A 26018-nucleotide genomic window follows, 5' to 3' on the forward strand; every position below is an offset into this window, starting at 1 on the left:
TAAACACAGGGCCTGATGGTCAAAGCAATTTAACTGATTGGTTAAATCACATCTGACTGCTTAAGTGTAAAAATAGGTAAACCGTTTAGGTTTAAACGGTATAGAAATTTTTTAAATAAATAAATAATATTTAGTGGCAATGAATATCACCACAGACTGCTCTTGCACTGTGTTGTTAGTACCAGTGTGGTTGGTAGACAGAGCATGGGCGGAGCATGGGAGGAGTCGGGGCCTAACCGATTAGAAGTCTGGATATGTACACAAAGCTAATCGGGAACTGGTCTAAGTATTGGCTGGTGCCCAGTTAGCATTCAGATTGCAGTACTAGTTGTCCTACTGCTCTCTTCCCTCCCCTGTGACCCTTTCCCGCTCCCTCCTACTCTGTACATATTTAAGGGCTGACTGAAGCCTCATCACCATAGGCTCCTTCTAGGCCTACTTGTAAATACTTGGTGATCCAAAGGGGACATATAGGTAAGAACGATGCTCACTTCCTCCTGCCTGTCATGGCAGCCAGCATAAAATGCAAGCAGCGTGGTACTATCCCTTAAATATGTGTGGGGTGGAATGGAAGAAGGATTAGGGTCATGGGGAGGGAGGGTGGATTCATAGAAGCAGAGGGCACCTTATGCAGGTCCTTGATGCAAAGACACAGCAGCTTCCTTAAATTTATTTAGCTCAAGATATGACCCAGCATTCAATACCCAAGGTTAAATCTGCCCACAGCAGTCAGTGTTTAAAAAAAACGCTGATCTCCAAGGGCTGAATATTAGCCAGATATAATAATAAAAATGTACAGTAGAATCTCAGTTATCCGGCACTATGGGGCTTGGTGGGTGCCGGATAACTGTTTTTCTGGTTGATTGAGAGTGCTGTGTTAGAAACCTTGTCTAAACCAGATCTCAATTCCCCCCTCCTGCCCCGAAGCACCAGCCTGGCAGCAGTCTTGAGCTGCAAAGTCCAGAAGCAACCGAAGCAGGCAGTGGCCTTGAGCCTCAAACTCCTTGCTCCCTCCCTTCCTTACCCGACGCTAGTCAGCAGAAGGCAGCACTCAAAACAGGCTGCTCATGGCCAGTCCCGGCAGGGCCTTTCCTCTGACATGTCACTTCAGACATGTCAGAAGAAAAGCCCTGCTGAGGCTGGCCATGAGCAGCCTTTTTGTTTTTTTTAGTGCTGCCTCCTGCTGGCTGGCTGCTGTTTCAGGTAAGGAAGGGAGGGAGGGAGCGAGTGATGGGGTTTGTAGCCCAGGACCGCCACCTGCTTCTGCTACTTTGGAGCTTGAGGGAGGGAGGGAGAGGGAATTTACGGCTCAGGACCGCTGCCTTGCTGCTGCTTCAGGTCAGGAGGGAGGTGGAGTTTGCAGCTCAGGACTGCTGCCGCTTCTACTGCTTCAGGGCTTGAGGGAGGGAGGGGGGTTTGTGGCTCAGGACCTCTGCCACTGGTGCTTCGGGGGATGTTTTTTTCCCCAGTGATTTTTTTGCCGGTTGGGTGAGAGTGCCAGTTAACTAAATGCTGGTTAACTGAGATTCTACTGTACAGTGATACAAAAGAGGGCCTTGCTTCCCCTCTCAGGTAATGAAACCTAAATTCTGTTCAGGAAGGTGAGAGAGAAGCGAGATGGAAAAAAACGTCAGTATATCTCTGACAAACAAATGCATCTTTTGGTAGCTTAATAGGAATTTTCCCTCAGCTGTGAGTTGCACAATATTGTAGTGTCTGTGACATTTTGTTTGCAGCTAACTATAAAATTTTCACACAGCTTGACTTCACAGATAAGTGAACACAGTGCCCAGAGCTTACTGTGCGATAACGCTGTAAATACTCGCTAGCAGTTTGCATTCCAATTAAATAAGTAGTCTGTTGTCAGTTTCTCTCAAATCCCAAGTCCTCTTCAAAGATGCACATCTTAGTGATGAGGTACAACATAGCTTTTGTTAAGCAGCTATGAAATCACTAGATATTTTTTATACAACTGACGCATAGATGCCCCCTTTCATCCCTTGTTCTCATTTGCTGATAAGTCAGAAGAAAAGGAATAATTTACCTGACTCCTGGAGATAGCGATATACCAAGAAATTCACCTCGTCACTGGTTATGCTCATCTTAGCCCCACCTCAAAATGATGAGGTCTGCAAGAAGTGCAATTCCCACTCTGTACAGAAAAAAAAAAAAAAAAAAGATGTTGCGGATCAAAGGTTGAAACTGGGATTAGTCACTGCACATTGTTTTATGACTTCCAACATAGCGATCAAAGCAATTTTACATTATACAGAGTTTCATTCAGCAACTTATGAATGGCTTACAATTGTGATAAAGCGCTGTTCACTATTTGTCTTGTCTAAATAAGAGTTTTACTGCAGCACTTATGGGTCCTACCCTCTTGGGAACGTAAAAGGTACTTTAAGTTATTATAGACGAAAGTCAAAATGGAAATAAAACAAATCATTTCCTCCACACTATGACGTGTACTTCAATAGACACGAAGCAGAGGTCAACTGTTTTGAGACGACAGCCCAAGTGACTCATACAAACCAAGAATGCCTATTGCCCACAGGAGCAAAGCATGGAACACGTTTTGATTGGAGCAGCCAAATAAACCAGTCTCCAGGCCCAGGATGGGGCAAGTTATTTTGTAAAAATAATATATTACAGGTTTGTTTTAGTTACTTTTTTAAATTCTTGGATATATTTCCTGGGGCAAGTTATTTTGTAAAAATAATATATTGCAGGTTACTTTTAGTTACTTTCTAAATTCTTGGATATAAACAGTTGTTTTGACATTACATAAAATTAATTCTAGCAATTGGAAATTCATCCATTATGAAAAAATCATTTAAACAGAAAATGTTCAAGTCCTCAAATATAGAAATCCAATACAATTACATGATACAACATATTATAAACAACGTTGGTGATCTCAATAGAGTCATGCTTTAAATCCAAAGTATATTCTCTCTCTCTTTTTCATATAATTTTTTCATATAGGGGTCCTTTTACTAAGGTGCGCTAGCCGTTTTAGCGCACGCTACACGCTAACGCATCCATAGACTATAATGAGCGCGTGAGCTAAAATGAATAGTGTGCCTTAGTAAAAGTACACCATAATTTGTTATATGCTGTCATTACATATGGTAATTTTTTAATTTTAAAATTGTACTAATTTTAAAATTTTACGTCTCCAAAAAACTTTTTCAGAAGTACAAATGTCAAAACTTTTAAGAGTACTTTTGCCAAAATACATTCATATATATGTGTAATGTGTGGTCTGAAACATTTTTTTGCTGTCTTTAAAGATCTAAGTGGATATTGTTCTTTAATTTATGATCTATAAATGTATGTGTTCTCTAAGGATGTATGAAAATATTAATAATCCAAATCACTGCAATTTAAAGTAATGCTGGACATTCATTCATTAATAACCAAATATCTAACTTGTTCCACTTAGAACCCAGTAGTTAAGAACGTCAGCTAGATCCTCAGATGCACCACTCCACGTTCAAACAACTTTCATAACGTTAAACCACGTTTTGGTTACGTCCCACTCAGCTGTCCCGCTCTGGAAGTAATATAAAAGGGGAGTGTTATCAAACCGCCACCATCTTTATTCACATAGAAGCAGTGGTCGAGATTATGGTGTACAACGATTAGGTAAATACATTTTAAATCTTTACATACGCACTCTTGTTTTTGATTTAAAGTGTAAGATATTTTAGGCGATGTGTATTTGGTCTAAAATATGGTTGCTTTTGTATAGGGACCCAGCCTTGAAAAAGCTGGCTACAGAAAGTCCCTAGAAAAATGAGACCACGAACGTAAAAAGATAATTTATTATGTTGAATATAAAAGGTTGAAAATATTAGAAAAAAGAAAGTAAGAAAAAAAGAATTAAATTAAATAGAGTATTCATTAGAGTGATCTGGTGAAGATAATGTACAACAAGTTTAACGTTATGAAAGTTGTTTGAACGTGGAGTGGTGCATCTGAGGATCTAGCTGACGTTCTTAACTACTTGGTTTTAAGTGGAACAAGTTAGATATTTGAAAATATTAATAGTCATGTGTTTGCCATCATATTTATTTTGGTTTTTATTTTATTATTATATTTTCTCAACATTCCTAGGTCTCTATTATAATGGATGTTATAGATATTTTCAAATTAGTGTTTTATATTGATGTTCCATATCATGTATATTGATGGTGTGCATTATTTATGTAATTTTGAATTTTAAATATTTCTATATATACTTATGTTATTTTAATTATAGACTCCAGAGCAGGCCTTTTGGTGAAACACGTTTGTGTCATGTCACGACAAATATAGTAAAGAAATTGAACAACCCAGGTCATCTTTGCTGTATTTCTTGCCTTTCTATCTTGGGAAGGTGGTATCCCCTGTTTCTTTGTGGGGTCACCATGTTAGGACCTCATATGAATCAGAATGGATCAACCATACTAAGAGAGAAATGAATGTCTCCTTGACAAATAGTACAAAACAATCATCAGAGAAAGTCAGGAAAAGCACAATGCCTCAATCAGAAATGTTGAAGGAAAATTCTTCATTTTTGAATCACAACATTGAACTCTGGATTCAACATGGCCAGTGTTTCAGCACCAAGGCCCTGATTATGTAAACTGTGCCTAACTTTAGGTGTGGTTTAGTGAAACGACCAGGCCCCAATTTGTATTAGCCTGGTTCTGCTGTCCTGACTACAGATGCATCCGGGGACAGAAAACATACACACACGCACACACATGCAAATAGCCAAAGAGATGTGTTTTTTATTCAGAACAACTACACATAATTATAGTCCCCCCTTTTGTACATGCGCTAATAATGGGTGTAGCTTATAAGGAAAAATAAGTTTCGTTTCTCATGAAAACAGGGAGGGGGGTGGGAAATTCCACAGCCAGTAGTCATAGTTACAGATTACAAAAAGAGACAATGTTTTTGTGATTTCTGCATAGCAAAATAAACTTATAAAGAATATACCCTTACATTTAGGTGTTTGATTTAAGTGGTTAACGAACGATTTAGGGGTCTTAACAAGTGTTAATTGGGACTTAGACAGAGTTAGGCATCAGGTAGGCATTGTCAGGAGATAGACGCTAGGTACATTAGATAGATTGTGAGCCCACCGTGACAGACAAGGAAAAATTCTTGAGTACCTGAATAAATTCATGTAAACCGTTCTGAGCTCCCTTGGGAGAATGGTATAGAAAAATTGAATAAATAAATAGACGCGAGTTTTTGAAAAAGTCACGTCTAAGTATGTATACGTGGGCATAACGAGGGCGTAACCTGGGTGTGGTTAAGGATAGGCACCAGATAGACGCTAGTTGAGTGGCAGACCGTGTCTAAACATCGTGGAAATTGTAGACGAATGAAAAGCTGGTCTAAGTGTGGTTTCTGCTTGGGTTGAACTCGGGTTTCTATGGGTGGAACATAGACGTGCTTTGGGCTTCCGAAATGATATTTTCTGCATAGACTTCAGGAATCATTTTTTTCCTCTTTTTCCCCTCCTAATAGATTTAATAAGCCACCATATCAATAGGGATCATCAATATAAACATTAGCATGGAAAACATAGTACTTTTCTGCCTAAACAGTAATATTACATTATATTACATTACAGAATTCTATTCCGCCATTACCTTCCGGTTCAAAGCGGATTACAAAAAGAGTTATGGAAGAAGGGTTACAACGTTAGATCAGAGAAGGTTTCCAAGAGAGAGAAAAGTAGGATCTGGGGTTAGGGAGGGGATGGTAAGAGGAGGGTTAAGCTTTATCATGGTATTAAGCTTTATTAAGGGATTTTAATATTAATATGATTTACTCATTACACCACCTTTGGCTTTCCTGCTTAAAAAGAACCCCCTTTTTTCTCACCAAAAGTGCTGCAATCAGCTTTCTTGAGAGCAAAGAAAGAACATGAAAAAGATATCATTATTGCATACATTACTTAATTTCTCAGTGTTTAAAAATAGAAAAACCAGATACAGACCTTTACATGCATTTTCCTTCCTTGAAAATGGAGGTGTGCAACTGCACAAAGCTGACCTCATTGTGAGATCATCAAGGTGCACATGTGCTGGGTGTTGAACTCACAACCTCTGTATGATCAGCACAGGATTTTAACACATTGAGCTACATCAGCTTCTACTCAGGTGGATCTCACTGCCCTGTCATATCAGAGTTGACTGATCTGCCTATGTATCATATGCTTAGGAATGATATCACAGTCACCACAAAGAAAGCATTTGTGGTTCACCAAGTTAATGCGCCTTGTTGCACCTTGTTGCTCACTGGTTCAAGTCCCACCTTTACTAATTTTAACAGCTTCCTATTAGCTGTCATAAGAGGGTCTAGATGGTGGAATTTGCCATTTTATCAGCACGTTTCCCTATCCAGGCAAACATTTTCACCTGCCCATGGCTAGGACATCCTAAGCTGTCATGGGAGGAATCTTCTCCTCTGACAGAGCAAAGCCATTTGTGGCTCACCAAGTTAAAGTGCCTTGTTGCATCTTGTCTATCCTCTCCAGTTTACCGGTTCAAATCCTTCAGTAGTTATTGATGATTTTCTGAGAGAACAGGCAACTGGTGAGTTTTAGGCTCTCTTTTACAAAGGTGCGCTAAATCAACGCACACACACATTAACATTTACCACGCACTTAAAGCGGTGCCATTTAGAGTGCCATTAGCGTGTGCTAAATGTTAACACTTGCATATTGTCCTATGGACGCGTCAATAGTTAGCGCATGTATTGATTTAGCGCACTTTTGTAAAAGAGAGCCTAAAACTCACCAATAAACTCTTAATTTGTCTCAATCCATTTTCCTTTTTCTACAGCTTGCCTTCTCCTACCAGGAGCAGATTATGGGACCTTAACAATTATACCACAGTAACAACTTGGACCTAGGAGTGTCATTCATCTCATTGAACTACAATTGCCTGATATTACACTTGCATGCTGCTTTCCTAGACTGTGCAATAAAAATCTTAAACCATGATGTTTGCCCAAGGCGTCTTTTTCAACATAAAGTTTGTAGATCAAAGGATTCAGGCACTGCACACTGCACATAAAATCAATATAAAAAGCTTATCCTTCCGGCTTCCTGATGTAGCTTAGCGAAACACAGACTGTGTTGGAGCCGTGAACTGACCTTTTCAGATAAGTGGTCTACTGTTAAATAGCTTTTATAGAGCCATAACATTTGCCACTCCAGTAGAAGCAAGATTCCTTGCTCCATGCAATGTGTTATGATTAAAATTCAAGCACCTTTCCAGCGACGTTGTACCGCTGCTGTGGCGCCTTGCTGAAGAGCTTAAGAGCACATTTAAATATTTAAAAGCCTTTAAATGTTACATGATGTTATTATTTGAGAAACTTGCCCAGTATTGATGAGAGGGGGGTCTTTTGTGTTTTGTTCTATAAAGATGGATATAGGGCAGAAAGTGAAAAAGAAGAGAAAAACAGCAAATGGATAAGGTGGACCTGGAAACACAGATAAGAGCACAGACAGAAGGAAGTGCAACCAGAGACTGGGAAATGATAATTAGAAAAATAAAATCAACGGACAAAAAAAGGTAGGAAAAATTATTTTATTTTAGTGATTGAAATGTGTCAGTTTTGAGAAGTTATATCTGCTGTTTATATTTTGCACTGTTCAGGAAGAAAATTTATTTCTGTTTCTCTGGTGTTATACTGCATGTGGAGTATAGAATCTTAGTGATTAATTTGTGTATATTAGTACTTTTACTTTGTGGTCCTGTATTTGCATAGGGGTTATCTGTATTCTGCATATATGACCAAGACCAGATGTTCTGGTAGGAATGAATGTTGAGACAACTTCAAATCTCATACGTTCTGGATTAAAGTTAAAGCGGAATATCCAAGAGATCACCACAAAAACACTGAAAACCATGCTTCCATTTCCGACTTCCTATCTTTGTGAAGTGGGATTTTCTGCAGTGAAAGGAACCAAAATGAGATTATGGAATAGACTGAACATAAGGAACACACTTCGAGTGTCACCGTCTCCCATCACATTCCACTATCTAGTTGCAGGGAAACAAGGTCAGAGCTCCCACTGATTTTGCACTATGGTGAGTTGACCGTGCCATTAAAAATGCATTAATAAACAATTTTTTAAATTGATGATTTAGGTTGTGCCTGGATATCCAAGTGGTGCCTAGCGACACATAAATTGAGGTGCCCTCCAACTCCTACCTGAAAAGTAGGCATGGTTAGGGGCAGAGAATAGGCCTGGTAAACTTAGGCATTACTACTGTGTTTCCCCAAAAATAAGACCTAGTGCGTTTATTGGGCCCAAAATTAATATAAGATAGTGTCTTATTTTCGCGGGTAGGTCTTATTTTTTTCATGTACAATGATCATCTCTCCCTTCCTCTCCTCCACCCCAATTTTTCTTCTTTCCTTTCTCTCCCCCCACATGTGCAGCATCTTTTCTCCCCTCTCCTCTTGTGCCTTCCCTCTGCAGAATATTTCTATCCTTACCTCCTTCCCATCCCCCATGCAGAACCTTTGCACAGCATCTTTCTATCCTTCCCTCCCATCCCTTATACAGCACAACCCTTGTACAGCTTCTATCCCTCCCTTTCTCCCATTCCCCTGTGCAGCATCTTTCTATCCCTCCCTCCCATCTCACCCCCACCGTGCAGCCCGCTGACCCTTCCATCTCTCCCTCCTATCCGAAACCCGCCAATTGCGAGACCGACATACCTTCTTCCAAATGGCAGCATCGGTAGTACTCTAAACAGGCTGCTTTGTGGCCTTCTCCTGTCGGGACGTTCCATGTACCACGCTGCTGATGACATCATCAGTGATGCGGCAGAGAAATGCCCCAGCGAGAGAAGGCTGTGAAACAGCCACCGACACTGCCGTTTGGAAGGTGTGTTGGTCTCATGGTTGGCAGAGTTTGGATGGGAGGGAGAGATGGAAGGGTCAGCAGGGGTTCGGCACGTGGTGGGGGATGGGGGAAGCACTGCTGCCAGCGAATCCAGCACTGCTGCTGGCAAATTCAGTGCTTCAACTAGGGCTTATTTTTGCGGTAGGGCTTATATTAAGACCTATCCTGAAAATCACGCTAGGGCTTATTTTCAGGGAAACACCGTAGGTGTCTGTAGTAGATGCCAGCAAAATAGGCCAGGGAAAACCTGGCCCAATATACCGGCACCTACTTCTAGGACGCCTAGTAACACCTAAGTCTGCTTAGGCACCACTAGGCATGATTCTATAAACGGTGCCATGCGGTTGATTGATAACTACGCCGACTGGCACCTAGAAGTTAGATGCGGTTAGGCGCCGTTCATAAAATCAGGTCCCTTGAGTTATGGAATAACAGTCCGCCAGATGCGCGCGTAAATCCTAATTGGTGTCAATTAACATCAATAACTGGCAGGCAGCTAATTATTGCTTGTTAACAACTCATTAGCCAATTAAATTGTAAGCGCATTTCAGGCTCATACCCAAATCTGGGTACCATATACAGAATCAGGGGATAGCAACTACTGTAGCTGCAAACTACACTACTCTGCACAGCAACCCTTAAGAATGTTATATGGTCAACCACTATAATTTACAAAACAGAAAATGAAATAATCATCTGAATCCCGTAAGTGTAACTAGCAAGGACAGAGATGTAAGTTTCTATGCTGCAGAAGCTAGTGCTCCCCTGCGAATTTGCGGTCCAGGTCATTCGCGGTATTTTCTGACCGCGAATGACCGGGCAAGAGAGGGCAACCGGAAAGGTAGGAGAGGGCAGCCGGAGTGCCGGCGAGTGAAATAAATCACTCGCATATGCTCCAACCGCCTCTTCCTGTACTAAAGTCAGGCCTCATCAATCAGGAGCTGCTTTGACACGCAGCTCCAGATTGGTGAGGCCCGACTTTAGTACAGGAAGAGGCGATCGGAGCATACCGCGAGTGATTGTCTTTACTCGCCGACGCTCCAGCTACCCTCTCCTGTCTCTCCCTGCTAAAAACCATATTTGCGGTGTTTTAACATTCGCGGGGGTTCCTGGAACCGTGAATATCAGGGGAGTACTGTACATTGTGATTCTTTTAATAGTTTAAGTCTCTGGAACTCTTAGGGCTCCTTTTACTAAGGTGCACTAGCGTTTTTAGCGCACGTACAAAATTACTGCACGCTAAACCACGTGGTACACTTCTAGAATAATGCCAGCTCAATGCTGGCGTTAAGGTCTAGCACGCGCTATTCTGTGCGTTAAGGCCCTAATGCAGCTTAGTAAAAGGAGTCCTTAGTTTGAACCAGCTCATTTCAACTTTGATGTGTTTTATTTTTTCAACAGCTTTTACCCATGCCAAATTTTGATTCCGTTCTGTTAAAATTTTTGGAGAGTTATTTTCCAGACAGACAGACATTCTTGAACCCTCATGTATAAATTTTTTTTTTTAACATTTTGTTAGGTTTGGCAGAATACAAAGCAGATACTGAAATGCCTATATATAGCAAATACATATATTTTGCAAAAAAGCACAGTTACTTACCGTAACAGGTGTTATCCAGGGACAGCAGGCAGATATTCTTAACGTATGGGTGACGTCGCCGACGGAGCCCCGGTACGGACCTTTTTAACTAGAAAGTTCTAGTTGGCCGCACCGCGCATGCGCGAGTGCCTTCCCGCCCGACGGAGGAGTGCGTGGTCTCCAGTTAAGATAAGCCAGCTAAGAAGCCAACCCGGGGAGGTGGGAGGGTCGTAAGAATATCTGCCTGCTGTCCCTGGATAACACCTGTTACGGTAAGTAACTGTGCTTTATCCCAGGACAAGCAGGCAGCATATTCTTAACGTATGGGTGACCTCTAAGCTAACAGAGAGGGAGGAGGGATGGTTGGCCATTAGGAAAATAAATTTTGTAACACAGATTGACCAAAGTGTCCATCCCGTCTGGAGAAGGCATCCAGACAGTAGTGAGTAGTGAATGTGTGAACTGAAGACCAAGTGGCCGCCTTGCAGATTTCCTCAATAGGGGTGGAACGGAGGAAAGCCACAGAAGCAGCCATAGCTCTGACCCTGTGGGCCGTGACAGGTCCTTCCAGTGAGAGGCCGGCCCGAGCATAACAGAACGCAATACAGGCAGCAAGCCAATTGGACAGCGTTCGTTTAGATATAGGATGACCCAAACGATTAGGATCGAAGGTCAGAAAGAGTTGAGGAGAGGAGCGGTGAGCCCTGGTACGGTCGAGGTAGTACGCCAGGGCACGCTTACAATCCAGCGTGTGAAGAGCCTGTTCCCCAGGATGAGAATGGGGTTTAGGGACGAAAACAGGCAGCACTATGGACTGGTTGAGGTGAAAGGCTGAAACCACCTTAGGAAGGAATTTAGGATGGGTACGCAGAACCACCTTGTCATGGTGAAAAACAGTGAATGGTGGGTCGGCGACCAGTGCATGCAGCTCGCTAACCCTCCTGGCAGAGGTGATGGCAATGAGGAAAAGCACCTTCCATGTGAGAAGTTTGAGCGAGGTAGAAGCCAGAGGCTCAAAAGGAGGTTTCATGAGGGCTGACAAAACCACGTTGAGGTCCCAGACGACTGGGGGAGGCTGAAGAGGTGGTTTGATATTGAAGAGGCCCCTCATGAACCGGGAAACCAGGGGATGAGCCGTGAGGGGTTTTCCAAGGATAGGCTCATGAAACGCAGTGATGGCACTGAGGTGGACTCTGATTGAGGTCGATTTGAGGCCAGCGTCGGAGAGAGAGAGCAAATAGTCCAGTACGGTTTCCACCGCCAGAGAGGTGGGATTGTGATGATGAAGGAGACACCAAGTAGAGAACCGGGTCCACTTCTGATGGTAACATTGGAGTGTGGAGGGTTTCCTGGAGGCATCCAAAATGCGACGGACTGGCTGAGACAGGTTTTCAGGAGAAGTCAGCCCGAGAGAAACCAAGCTGTCAGGTGGAGCGAAGACAGATTGGGATGTAGTAGAGACTGCTGTTGCTGTGTAAGAAGAGTAGGAAACACAGGTAGAGGAATGGGATCCCTGGAGCTGAGCTGAAGCAGGAGGGAGAACCAATGTTGTCTGGGCCACCAAGGGGCGATGAGAATCATGGTGGCCCTGTCCTTGCGGAGCTTGAACAGAGTCCGCAACATCAAAGGAAGTGGAGGGAAGGCATAGAGGAACCGATCCGTCCAGTCTAGTAGGAAGGCATCCGGGGTCAGACGGTGTGGAGAGTAGAGTCTGGAGCAGAACTGGGGCAGCTGATGGTTGTGAGGAGCTGCAAAGAGGTCCACCTGAGGAGTGCCCCATTGAGCAAAGATGGAGTGGAGAGTGGGAGGATCCAGGGTCCACTCGTGAGGCTGAAGGATGCGGCTGAGTTGGTCGGCCAGGGAGTTCTGTTCGCCCTGGATATAGACCGCTTTGAGAAAAAGATTGTGGTCCGTGGCCCAGGTCCAGATTCGGAGGGCCTCCTGACAGAGGGGACGAGATCCAGTGCCGCCCTGCTTGTTGATGTAGTACATGGCGACCTGGTTGTCCGTGCATAGGAGGAGAACCTGAGGGCAGAGAAGGTGTTGGAAGGCCTTGAGAGCATAGAACATGGCTCTGAGCTCCAGGAAATTGATGTGATGTTGACGCTCCTGAGGGGTCCAAAGTCCCTGGGTGCGCAGATCCCCAACGTGAGCCCCCCATGCATAGGGGGAGGCGTCCGTGGTGATGATCATGGAATGAGGAGGTGGATGCAAAAGGAGGCCCCTGGAAAGATTTGCAGAGTTCAACCACCATTGAAGAGATTGTTGAAGAGATGATGTCACAGAGATGGGATGAGAAAGAGGGTCCCTGGTCTGTGACCATTGGTTGGCGAGGGTCCATTGCGGTATCCTGAGGTGGAGTCGCGCCAGAGGAACCACATGGACTGTGGAGGCCATGTGACCCAGAAGAATCATCATCTGGCGAGCTGGGATGGATGGTCGGAGGAGCACCTGCCGACAAAGGTGAAGTAGTGTCCGGTGCCGGTCGGCTGGAAGGAACGCTCTCATGGAGTTGGTATCGAGAAGTGCTCCGATGAACTGAAGGCGTTGTGTGGGAAGCAGATGCGACTTGGGATAATTGATCTCGAACCCCAAGAGATGGAGGAGAGAGATGGTGTGGTGAGTTGATTGTAGCACAAGAGGAGATGTTGCTGCTGTCACCAACCAGTCGTCTAAGTAGGGGAACACTTGTAGGTTGTGGGACCTGAGACAGGCCGCTACCACAATCAGGCACTTGGTGAACACCCTGGGTGATGATGCGAGACCAAAGGGTAGCACTTTGTACTGATAGTGGAGATTCAGTATCTGGAATCGGAGGTAGCGACGTGAAGCCTGATGAATTGGAATGTGAGTGTAGGCCTCCTTGAGGTCCAGGGAACATAGCCAGTCGTGTTGAGACAGAAGAGGATAAAGCGTGGCAAGGGAGAGCATCCTGAACTTTTCCTTGACCAAACATTTGTTGAGGTTCCTGAGGTCGAGGATAGGACGAAGATCCCCCGTTTTCTTGGGTACCAGGAAGTAGCGGGAGTAAAATCCCTGACCTCTTTGGTCTGGTGGAACTTCTTCGATGGCATTGAGAAGGAGGAGGGATTGGACCTCCCTGAGGAGGAGTGGAGTTTGGGAGGAGTGAGAAGCAGACTCTACGGGAGGATGATCTGCAGGAAGAGTCTGGAACCTTAGTGAGTATCCGTGACGGATGATGTTTAGAACCCACAGGTCTGATGTGATGGCCTCCCAGCGTTGTATGAAGATGGTGAGGCGGCCTCCTATAGGTTGAGGCAGAGGCAGCGAGGGTTGGAGACTGGCTATGCCCTGGAGAAAGGAGTCAAAAGGGCTGGGGAGGCTTGGTTTGAGGAAGAGGCTTAGCTGTCTGATGAGATTGTGAGCGAGCCTGGGAGTGTTGTTGTTGCTGTTGGCGAGGCCGACGAGATTGCTGTTGAGGCGGGTTAAGTGGCCTAGCAGAGAAACGACGCTGATAAGAAGACTGAGGTCTGTATGGGCGTGACGGCGGAGTCTTCTTCTTAGGCTTAATGAGGGTGTCCCATCTTGTCTCATGAGCCGAAAGTTTTTGGGTGGTGGTATCAAGAGACTCCCCAAAAAGTTCATCACCAAGACAGGGTGCGTTGGCAAGGCGGTCTTGGTGGTTCACATCCAGATCAGATACCCTCAGCCAGGCCAGGCGTCGCATGGCAATTGCCAGAGCGGAGGCTCGAGAAGAGAGCTCGAAGGAGTCATAGATTGAGCGCACCATGAACTTCCTAAGCTGAAGGAGAGTGGAAATTTGTTGCTGAAACAACGGAACCTTGCGTTCAGGAATGTACTTCTGCAGAGCTGAGAGTTGTTGTACCAGATGTTTCATGTAAAAGGAGAAATGAAAAGAGTAGTTGTTGGCTCTGCTAGCCAGCATGGCATTCTGGTACAGGCGTTTTCCAAATTTATCCATTGTCTTACCTTCTCTGCCAGGAGGGGTGGAGGCATAGACACTGGAACCATGAGATTTTTTGAGAGTGGACTCTACCAGTAGGCTCTCATGTGGCAACTGGGGTTTATCGAATCCCGGGATAGGGATAACGCGGTATAAACTGTCCAGTTTTTTAGGGGCACCTGGCACAGTAAGGGGGTTCTCTAAGTTCTTATAAAATGTCTCCCGTAGAATATCATGAACGGGGAGTTTGAGAAATTCCTTGGGAGGTTGATCGAAGTCCAAGGCTTCTAAAAATGCCTGGGACTTCTTGGAGTCGGACTCAAGTGGGATGGAAAGAGCCCCAGACATCTCCCTAAGGAATTTTGTAAATGAGGACTGCTCTGGTTTGGCGGTGGATTCAGCCATAGAGGGTTCCTCATCAGTGGAAGAGGCATCCTCCTCGGTACCGAGAGGGGATTGCTCCCATAGGTCAGGGTCTCTGACAGCCGGTTCCGCATGACGGGTCTTAGACAGGGATTTACCAGATCTCATTGATACGGTGCCGGGGGATGAAGACCGGTGCCGATCTCCATCCCTGGGGGAGTGGTGCCGATCCCGGTCCCGAGACGATCGGTGTCGATCCTGGGGTCGGGATGGGTCCTCAGCCGCGCAGGTTTGGAGCGTAGGCTGTGCCGATAAGACCGGCATCGAAGTATTCATCGGTACCGAGGGGGTGGCCACTGGCGTAGTGGTGCGGGGCTCGGGCCGGACCGGTACCGGAAGGAGCGGTGCCAGCAGGGTTGGAAGCAGTTCCTTAAGTTGGTGCTGGAGCTGTTCGTGTAATTTAGTCTGGAGGATGGCCGAGATACGGTCCTCCAATGGGGGCACCGGTACCGTTTTACTTTTCTTCGGTACCATCGGTGCTGCTCTACGCTCCGGTGATGAGGAGGCCGATGAAGAGGCACTCACCGATATCGGAGCGGAGCGTTTTCGAGATTTGCGGGACACCGGAAGGACTGGTGTCACCGCTGTAGCTGGAGGGCGCTCGAGGGAAGTGGGAGGCTTCTTAGCCGGCTTACCTGGCGCCATCGACCCCGTAGAAAGGTCAGGAGGTGTTGATGTTGACGGTGCCGATTTCGGCGGTGCCGTTGACGCCGGGGTCGGGTCCATAGCGGAAGCGGTGCCGAAGAGGAGATTCTGCTGTATTTGTCTGTTTTTAAGGGTGCGTTTTTTAAGAGTCGCGCAGCGGGTGCAGGTGTCAGCCCGATGTTCCGGACCCAAGCACTGTAGGCACCAATTGTGCGGGTCCGAAAGGGAAATCGGGCGTGCACACCGCTGGCACTTCTTAAAACCCGGCTGAGGGGGCATGAAGGGAAATACGGCCTCAGCGAAATCAAAGCCGGAGGCTTGTATGATGGCAACAGGCCCCGCCGGGGCCTGCTGAAAAATAAAGGAAAAAAGAAAGTTTTTTTTTTTTTTTTTTTTTGGATTAGAAAGAAAACAATAAACCCGAAGGAAAAAATAGAAATAAGTAAAAATAACGCGAGCGGGAAGGCAGAAAAGGAGTTTTCAACAGCCGTTGAAACCACATGCGTCTTCTTCGCTCCGCGGAAACGAAAAAAACTGGAGACCACGCACTCCTCCGTCGGGCGGGAAGGCACTCGCGCATGCGCGGTGCGGCCAACTAGAACTTTCTAGTTAAAAAGGTCCGTACCGGGGCTCCGTCGGCGACGTCACCCATACGTTAAGAATATGCTGCCTGCTTGTCCTGGGATAACTACATATATGGGAAACATACGAACATATGTAAAAACTTATATATAACAATATAAAAAGCAGAGGATTGAATAATTAGATAAGCTTCATTCTACAATTGCACTCCTACACATTCTGCATATATTAAATGAAAGCTGCCAGTTTTGTTATTAGAGAGGAAAAAAGATAAGATAATTTCTACATGAAGATTCAATTCAATTCTGTGCAGACATTCCTCCCACTATCCTTTGGTTTGGGGTCCATCAGAACAAAAATACTTCAGAATAATTCTAAATTTCTTTACACTTTTTTGCATTTGGGGATGTAGTTATCAACTTGGACACCACCAGTCCTAAGTAATGGGACCTGGTATAATTGAGCTGCATTTCAATTAAAATTTTAATTGTGATTAATTGTGTGATTAAAGATATGTTATTTTTTTTTTCCACTGCAGCTCCTTGTGATTCTGGGTAAGTCATTTAACCCTCCAATGCCCAGAGTCATTAAAAAAATGCAATGAGAAAACAATATATACTCTTAATTGTGCAATTAAAATTTTAATTGAAATGCATCCCTAAAATATTTGAGGATAAAAAGATAAGAAATTAAAAATCTAAAACAACATGTTGAATAGCTATAAACAGTCTTATAGTTTTTCACAGCCTACTTCAGAAAAGTAAGATATAACACTTAACAGTAGTCCATGCTAATAACTATGCTCTCAAATGCAAAATTAAAAAACAAAAAGATCACAAACATTCAAAAATCATCTAGGTTTCCATAAACTTGTTAAAAAAGTAGTGTTTTACATAGAATGGAAAAGACTGAGGGGGGGGGGCAGGTTATCACATACAAGTGGGGGAAGGAAAGCTCCAATGGATTATTAGAAAATACTATTTAATTGAGAGTGTGGTGGACCTTTTGGAACAGACTTTCAGTTATTAGGAGCCAAAACAATGGCAGAATTCAAGTTTTCAAGGGACACGTACAATGAGACCTTAGAGCAGTGGTCCCCTACCCTGTCCTGGTGGACCACCAGGCCAATCGGGTTTTCAGGCTACCCCTAATGAATGTGCATGGAGCAGATTTGCATGCCTGTCACTTCCATTAAATGCAAATCTCTCTCATGCATATTCATTAGGGCTAGCCTGAAAATCCAATTGGCCTGGTGGTCCCTCCAGGACAGGGTTGGGGGTCACTGTCTTAGAGGTAGCATGAATCAGCAGACCACAGATTAAGACCTGGGACAGCAGAGTGATCTGGAACAAACAGGCACACTCGATTGACTAAGTGGTTCTTTTTCTATTGATGTCTTCTAGTTTTCTCTATCTCATCATGCCCTTTATCGCCAAACATCTTGAGTGGATGCTTTCTTCAGTAAGGGTATAGAAAATTACAAGGAAAGCAAAATATAAATGATATGGGCTAGGAAACATGACAAGAGAGAGCCTGTGTTTGATGATAAATGAAAAAGAAGGTCTATAGAGCAAAAGATTGTGAGAAAGAAGCCATTATTCTAACCTGTCACTCTTTCATAGATTATAACACTTCATTTTAGGCTAGAATTCAAATGGAGTAATATCACTAATGGAGGTTATCATTCATGACAGATAGTTTAGAAACTGGTGCTTCAAAAACACTGCATAAACCCATCTGCTAAAAGAAACTATTATTTAAAGTACTAATTAAAATAATATTCTGCCAGCCCTAATTTTTGGGCTCAGAGGTTGCCACAACTCCTCCTCCATTTATCCAACGTAGTCTTTCACTGTTCAGGGTATTGAGCCCCACTTTCTATTCCTCTCCCTTCTTTATGTTAACTATCACGGTGTCAGTCCTTGGACCGGGATCCAACCACAATGCTCTTCAGAAAGGATGATTTGTTTATATTTATTTGTATTCTGCTTTAACCAAAGCAGATTACAAAAGTATAATATGCATAAATTAAAACTAATTTACCACACAGCACTGACTTTTATAATTGGATATTTATGCGAGGATCATCAACCAATATCCCACCAAATGTGCACCAGAATCAGTACAAATCGCCAACTCCTTACATTCAATATGTGCTACCCAGCTCCTCAGAAGTACCACCTGGACTCAACAATCTTCATTGCCCTAGGCTTTATGTACTACCTCCTCACTGCAGCCAATATCAAATTTTTATATTAAACTTTAATTATTATTAATTTAACACCCTCTCTAGCATACTTTATTCTTGAGGGTACTTAGCTTTTATTTGTGGTTTTCCTTTCAGGGATATAGGAGCCAACATGTTTCACCCATAGAAGGTTTTTTCAAGGCTTATCATCCCTTAACAAGCTTACACCATCATATCTGACCACTGAATGACGGTGTAAGCTTGTTAGTACATAAAGCCTAGGGCAGGGGTCCCCAGAATCCCTCCTTGAAGGCCGAATCCAGTCGGGTTTTCAGGATTTCCCCAATGAATATGCATTGAAAGCAGTGCATGCACATAGATCTCATGCATATTCATTGGGGAAATCCTGAAAACCCGACTGGATTCGGCCCTCAAGGAGGGACTTTGGGGACCCCTGGCCTAGGGCAATGAAGATTGTTGAGCCCAGATGGTATTTCTGAGGAGCTGGGTAGCACATATTGAATGTGAGGAGCTGGAGATTTGTACTGATTCCGGTGCACATTTGGTGAGATATAAATTAAAACCAAAACATAAATCTCCCTTTTACAAAACTGCACAAGAGGTTTTTAGCGCTGGCCGGCACGCTGAATACTCTGTGTTGCTCTGGCGGTCATAGAGTTCCTATGAGCGTCAGAGCAGCGCAGAGCATTCAGTTCACTGGCTGGTTCTAAAATCCTCTTGCACGGTTTTGTAAAAAGGGAGGGGGGGAATAAGATGTACATTTATCACAACACTTCTGTCATAATACCTTAATAATTTTCATACACTTCCCCTTGTGTTTTTAAAGATCCATTTAAAAAAAAAGAAATCTCAACCAGTCTCACTATCCACTGTGTTTTCCTGGGATAAATAGCATAAAATCTATTTTACTTTTTAGGGATCCTGCCAAGTATTTGTGATCTGATTTGGCCACTGCTGGAAACAGGGTACTTGGCTTGACGGGCCTTTGGTCTGTCCCAGTATGGAGATGCTTATGTACTTACGCAATAGAAAAGCTTAGTTCAGCAAAACTAACAGCAAAGTTTACATGCCAAAATCTGTTCTAAACAAATGGCACGATCCCTCTCTGGAAAAAATAAAAAAGAGAAAGAAAAACAAAAGAAAATTGCTTTTAAGATTTTTAAGTGCTTTGTGCACAGTTTTATCCTATTTTATGGGTTGAAGCTGTGCCCATCAAGAGTTTAGCTAAATGAATGTTTCTTCACAATTTGCAAAGGAAAGAAGTTTGGCCCCCTTTTATCAAGCCGTGTTAGGGTTTTCTATTGCCAGCCGCTGAGGTAAAAGCGCCGACGCTCATAGAATTCTATGTCTTCCATGCTGTTTCGTCATGCACGCTTGCCTTACCATTTTTGACAAGTCATGTCATACTATGTTAGCCATGTTTTCTAATATCATGTTTGCTGTGCAATGTTTTGCTATATATACTATGCTCCCTGATATGTCTCACCATACCATGTTTTGACATATTATGTTTTACCAGGCTTTGTTAACTATGTTTCGCCATCCCTGTCAGACAATGTTTGCCATGCTATCTTCTACCATTCTATGTCTGAGAGCGTGGCACAAGGGGGTTAGAGCTACAACTTCAACACCCTGAGGTTGAGGGTTCAAACCCATACTGCTCCTTGTGACCCCTGGGCATGTCAGAGCAGCCCCATTGCCCCAGGCATTTTAGATAGATTGCGAGCCCTCCGAGACAGACAGGGAAAAATGCTTGAATACCTGAATAAATCTATTGTAAACCATTCTGAGCTCCCTTGGGAGAACAGTATAGAAAATTAAATAAATAAATACTGCCCCTTTAAAGCACAAATTTATTTTGCATTTTAGTTGTATTTTTATCAAGTTCACAATGACCCTCTATGTTCCCCTCTCCCACTATGGAGGTATGCAGCAATTAGTGAGATCTGTACTATATGAGCCTATGAGGATATATTCATTTCTATTTTTTTCTATTTGTAAGACCTATCTGGGCCTTACAAGTGGGCCTTACAAGTTTTTCTATTTATTAATAGCCTGCTTTTGTGTGGTGTTTATGAGGTCTGCACAATAGGATCCTTACAAGCTGTACAGTATATAGTTAGGAAAAAGAGAAGGAAGGGATCCTCACGCAGGCATTGATATTGTCGAAACAATATGTGTGGCCATTAGACAATGCAAAAATAAAGCTATATTAGTTCAAGCCTTCATTGTGTATACTGTGATCAAGCTGTACATAGCAACAAAACTCCCTTGAGGTCTGTATCATATGACCCTCTGATTTCTAGTTTGTTTCTTTAGTGATATTGTAACTCTACTTAGAAATGTATGGATTTTAATGTTATCTTCCCTTCTAGCTCTGGCCGGCATTGGGAGCAGAACTCCAGTCTGAAAATCACAAGCTAGCCCATTTATGAACTTCAAATCAAAGGAAAACAAAAACCCAGGAAGTGCAAAAGTACTAATACTCCAGGTACCTCAGTACACAGGTAAGGCTAGTCTCAGTTAGGGCACTGGTCTTTGACCTAAGGACCGCCGCGCGTGAGTGGACTGCTGGCACGACAGACCACTGGTCTGACCCAGCAGCGACAATTCTTATGTTCACTTATATAATGCTGAGTAAGATTCAAAAGTTTTGTTAGGTTTCCCAATAGTCAGAGCCACCGGTTGATACCCATATAAACAAAGCACTGGGAACAGGGCCAAATATGAGATTCAACTACTGAATGACTGATTCCGCCAACCCACCTCCAACTACATTTATTGACTCAGAGAATGACATGGTGACAGAATTCATCACCATTCCTGTCCCCGCGGGAAACCATCCCATGCCATTTCTTAGTGTCTATCTCAACCTCAGTCCTTCTACACCAGCATTCTTCAATGCAAGGCTTGAGGGTCAGTGGTTGTGCCCATTCATACTCTGATTCTTCCTTCTCACCTTAAAGAATGACATGGGGATAGTTTCCCACGGTTATACGTGGGGATGGGAACAGTGATGAATTCTGTCATCGTGTTATTCTTTACAGGAAGTGAGTGAAGCCCATGGTTCCTCCAGATGTAAGACAGTTTTTAAAGGCCTGGAATCCTTAAATATAAGAGAAGTTTTATTTTAAGGCATTTTATTAGAATGGATGATCTTTGGAAAAGATTTGTGTGGCAGATTCCTTGCATTGTAGCCTTACTTCTTGTTTAAAGGATAGTTTGGCAGCTAACTATTCTGTAGTAGTTTTAATGTTTGTAATGTACTGATGTTTTATTGATATGATAAGTTATGTATGTTTTATTGTAATCCATTAAGATTTTAAGCAGAACAGAAAATTTTAAAATAAAAATAAATAAATAATGATGGCACTTGGAACTGCCGTGTATTATGTTACGTCTTGACTGACTCCAGAAGTGGTAGTAGGGAGAGTATGGGGGAGGGAGGGGTTGGAATCATTTGGGTGGTTGTAAGAACCAAGGCAACCTGAAGCAATAGATTTGGATATACAGTACTCCTCCAAAATTCGCAGGGGTTCCGTTTCAGGAACCCCCACAAATTTTGAAAAACCGTGAATATGGTTTTTCAGCTGATCAAAGGCAGGAGAGGGCAGCTGGGGCGCCAGTGGGTGCTTAATTTGTACTTATGAAGCCGGGCTTATTTTCTGACTGCCTCTTCCTGTTACTAAAATCATGGTTACACCAATCAGGAGCTGCTTTGATACCCTAGGTAGCGTGTCAAAGCAGCTCCTGATTGGTGTAACCATGACTTTAATACCAGGAAGAAAAGGTCGAAAAATACCGTGAATTACTGAGTCCACGATTTGTGAACCGCGAATTCACGGGGGGGTTTACTGTATTCTGAAATGTGATAGGACTGGGATAGGAGGAAGTGAGGGTTTTGGTTAAGGTGAGGGTTATTTCATCTTGTAAAAAATGTATTGCTTGTTTATATAGACCTGTACTATTCTCTTCTCTAAACGTGTACAAAATAGTTAGAGTGAGATATAAGAATAGAGAACCTTGGCAGACAGAGCAGCATCAGAAGAGTAAGATTGGTTACACCTGCATCAGAAGAACCTCTGCCTGTAGCCCTGGAAGAATCTCTGCTATGTGGAACTGGAATATAGTCAAAATCATCTAGAACCAGGAAAAGAAGAGCATCCTGAGCATCTAGAGGTTCTGGGCCTACTATCAGGCAGGGTAACTCGGCCAATGGTCCATCACACAAAACATGAGATCATCCAGGCCTTTCCAAGGAATAGGCGCCCCTATAAAGGGAGTCTAGCAGGAGTAGCTGTAGAGGTGGATCATCAGCCCATTGTTTGAACCAGAAAACTGTATTTTTTGCTCCATAAGACGCACCTGACCATAAGATGCACCCTAGATTTAGAGGAGGAAAATAAGGAAAAAAAACCCATTCTGAACCAAATTCTCCCTGCCAGGCTCTGCACCCAACCCCACACTCTTTGCCAGGCTTGTACCCTGTCCCCCCTCCCTGCCAGGCTCTGTATTCTGTCCCCCTCTGGTGGTCTTGTGGTAGGCCAGGACAGAGCACAGGGCGAGCAGGGACAGGGCACAGATGTCAAGGCAGATGACTTTTTAAAATATGCAATGTCACCTCAGTAATAGCTATAGAAAAATAGACAAATATAGTGCAAAATATAAATTCTCAAAACTGACACATTTTGATCACTAAATTGAAAATAAAATCATTTTTCCTACCTCTACTGTCTGGTTCTTTCTTTCCTTAGGCCCAACAATTGTCCCTTCCTCCCTCCCTCCTTCCTGTGTCCCCCTCAATGTCTTCCAGCTTTTGTCCTCTTCCTTCCCCTGTTGTCTGGTGATTTCTTTTTTTCTTTCCTTCCTCAGGCCTAACAATTGTCCCCCTTCCTCCCTCCCTCCCATGTTCTCCTCACTGCCTTCCAGCCTTTGTCTTCTCCCCCCCTCCCAGAACTCAGGCCCAACAATTGTCCCTTCCTCCCTTGTTACCCTCACTGCCTTCTAGCCTCTGTCCTCTTCCGCCCCCCCAAGCCTGCCTGCCTGATTTAATTACCTCCCACTGCTACCGCTGTGATGACACGTCAATGAAGCACCAGCGGGGGGGGGGAGGGGCAACGGGACTCCTGGCTCAGCAGCATGGCACCGGAACGGAAGAAATTGCTGGGAAAGGCCAGGTGGGTGCAGCGATTGCAGGCCGCCGGTCCGGAAGTCTTACCCCCAACGTCAATTCTGATGTCGGACAGAAGGTCCAGGCCTGCCAATGCAATTACTACACCCGCCTGGCCTTTCCCTTCCTGTACTTTCGGTGACAGCGAGCGAGCATCCAGCAGTAGCAGCGGCGGCGGGCAGTGATCTAAATAACGTAACGGGGGGGATTGGGGTATTCGCTCCATAGGACGCACCCTTTTATCACTCACTTTTTTGGGGGAAAAAGTGCGTCTTATGGAGCAAAAAATATGGTAATCTATAACAGAGTAAGATGTAAGAATAGAGAGGAATTATTGATTAATGATACAAGATGTTGTATGTGCATGGGGATTCTCCTACTTAGCAAAAGATATACAAAAGATAATTTGGACCGATTGGCACATTTTGGAGAACTAAAGCAAAGGGAAAAGGGTCCGCCGCACACAAACCGCCGCAGGCTCCAGTACCAACGTCAGGTTCACTGGTCTATAATTTTCTACACCATCTCCGGAACTCTTTTTTAAAAGCTGGAATTAAATTGGCCACCCTCCAATTTTCCAGTACCGTACTTGATTTTATATAATAGCCCTGCAACTTCATTTTTTAGTGCTATGAGTATTTTGGGATGTATACCATCTGGTCCAGGTGACTTGCTACTCTTTATTTTGGCAAATTGTCCCATTGCATCTTCCTCTGACCCATTATCATTAAATACAATTTCTGACACTGGTATTTCCCCCATATCTTTCTCAGTGAAGACTGAAGCAAAAAATTCATTTAGGGCTCCTTTTACTAAGGTGCACTAGCATTTTTAGCACACGCAGGATATTACCGCGCGCTACGCAGCTAGAACTAACACCAGCTCAATGCTGGCGTTAGCGTCTAGCGCGCGCGGCAATGTAGCACGTGCTAACCCCTGCGGCAAGCCAAAAAACTAACACCTCATCAATGGAGGCATTAGTGACTAGCGCGGCATGCGGTTGAACGCGCGGTATTCCGCGCGTTAACCACCTACAGCACCTTGATAAAAGGAGCCCTAAATTTACAGTATGCTGAGGTGAAGGGCCCGTTACAAGAGATTTGAATTTATGCTGGATATTTCATATGCAAGCACCAACTTGGATTTTATCCATCACAAAGAGGCAAGTTCATCTCTCCAAGCACAACCATGTAATTGAACTGCTTCATTCTTGAATCTTACATGAAATATTTTGGGCTGTAATGTAAAATAATGGAAGAAAATATCTTCATTTTACAGTGCATCTCAAATTGCAGAGCTGCCAAATTACCAGGTTCCATGTGAATTTCAACCACAAATCTTTTTCTGAGACATATGATAGGATAAAAAGATAAGGTTTCGGGGGGGAGCATGACAGTGATAAACATATGTATTTTAAACATACAAATTAATTTCTTCTAGTGAGCACCTTTGTAAAGTTTAAGGCTCCTTTTACTAAGGTGCGCTTGCGTTTTTAGCTCACGCAGATTAGCGCACGCTACGCGGCTAGAACTAACGCCAGCTCAATGCTGGCATTAGCATGTAGCGCACGCTATTCCGCGCGTTAATGCCCTAACGCAGCTTAGTAAAACGAGCCCTTAGTCTATAGTATTTCAAAGCTAACAAGTGTTCAACTCAAAGATCAAAATCCTGGTTGCCACCTCCTCCAGGAGAAACAGACGACTGTTCTTCTTAGAACACTACTAAGACACAACAGCAAAACTGAGTGGGGAATATTGTACAATAAACACAGTTACCGTAAGTAGTGTTGTTCTATGGAAAAAAAAAGGAGGTCTTTAATTCACTGCTTTAAAAAATTCTGGAATGCTATATCATTCAGTTATTTTTGAAGTCTTTAATTAGTAGATGTTTTTGATCTTTAATCTTTGGATTGTCAAACTAATAGACTTTCTTTGTTTTGAGAACTACACAAGATGAATCTTTGGAATCTAGGAAACAACTAAGCTCCTTTTGCAACAGCGGAGTTCAAAACGGATGCAATTATATGAAACCTTTCATCTTCTTTTGCCTGCATAAAATCTTTTTAATGTCAGTATCCTCCCTCCCCTTTTACAAATCGTGCTAGTGGCCTGTCGCAGGGCAATGGCACCAAAGCCCATTTATTCCCAATGGGCTTTGGTGCAATTACCGCAGGCCAAAGTGGTAATCGGCTTTCCCTCTCCTTTACAAAGCCGCGCTAGCGTTTTTAGCGCCAGCTGCCAGGGTAACAGCTCCGATGCTCAAAGAATTCCTATGAGCGACTGAGCTGTTACCACTGTGGCAGGCACTAAAAACACTAGCGCAGCTTTCTAGAGGGGGGTTTGTAAAAGAGGGCCTACATTTGTTTAAAAAAAAATACAAGAGAAAGATTTTGTTTTGCAGGATTTAAAAAATTTAAATGGTCCAAGCTAAAATGGCAGCTATATGTTTCTTCTTGCCAAGTGATATATGATAAGGCTTGTAGTCATATTAATAGCAGCAGTAGCCAACTTTTATTAATATTTATTTATTTGGGTTTCTTAACTGCCTTTACATGAA

At 43.6% G+C, this 26018-nt stretch overlaps 1 protein-coding gene across 3 annotated transcripts in view; it reads right to left on the bottom strand.

Annotated features, from left to right (window-relative positions):
• The window catches only part of TBL1X (transducin beta like 1 X-linked), a 499699-nt gene that overhangs the window by 118539 nt on the left and 355142 nt on the right, over window positions 1-26018 (bottom strand). For all 3 annotated transcript variants that reach the window (XM_033949446.1, XM_033949448.1, XM_033949447.1), the window contains one exon: window positions 2045-2152. In XM_033949446.1, the coding sequence (XP_033805337.1) occupies window positions 2045-2102 (58 nt within the window). In that variant the 5' untranslated portion in view covers window positions 2103-2152. The remainder of the gene's footprint in view (window positions 1-2044; window positions 2153-26018) is intronic.

The sequence above is a fragment of the Geotrypetes seraphini genome, chromosome 6 (genome assembly GCF_902459505.1).
Source record: "Geotrypetes seraphini chromosome 6, aGeoSer1.1, whole genome shotgun sequence".
NCBI classification, from domain to species: Eukaryota; Metazoa; Chordata; class Amphibia; order Gymnophiona; family Dermophiidae; genus Geotrypetes; species Geotrypetes seraphini.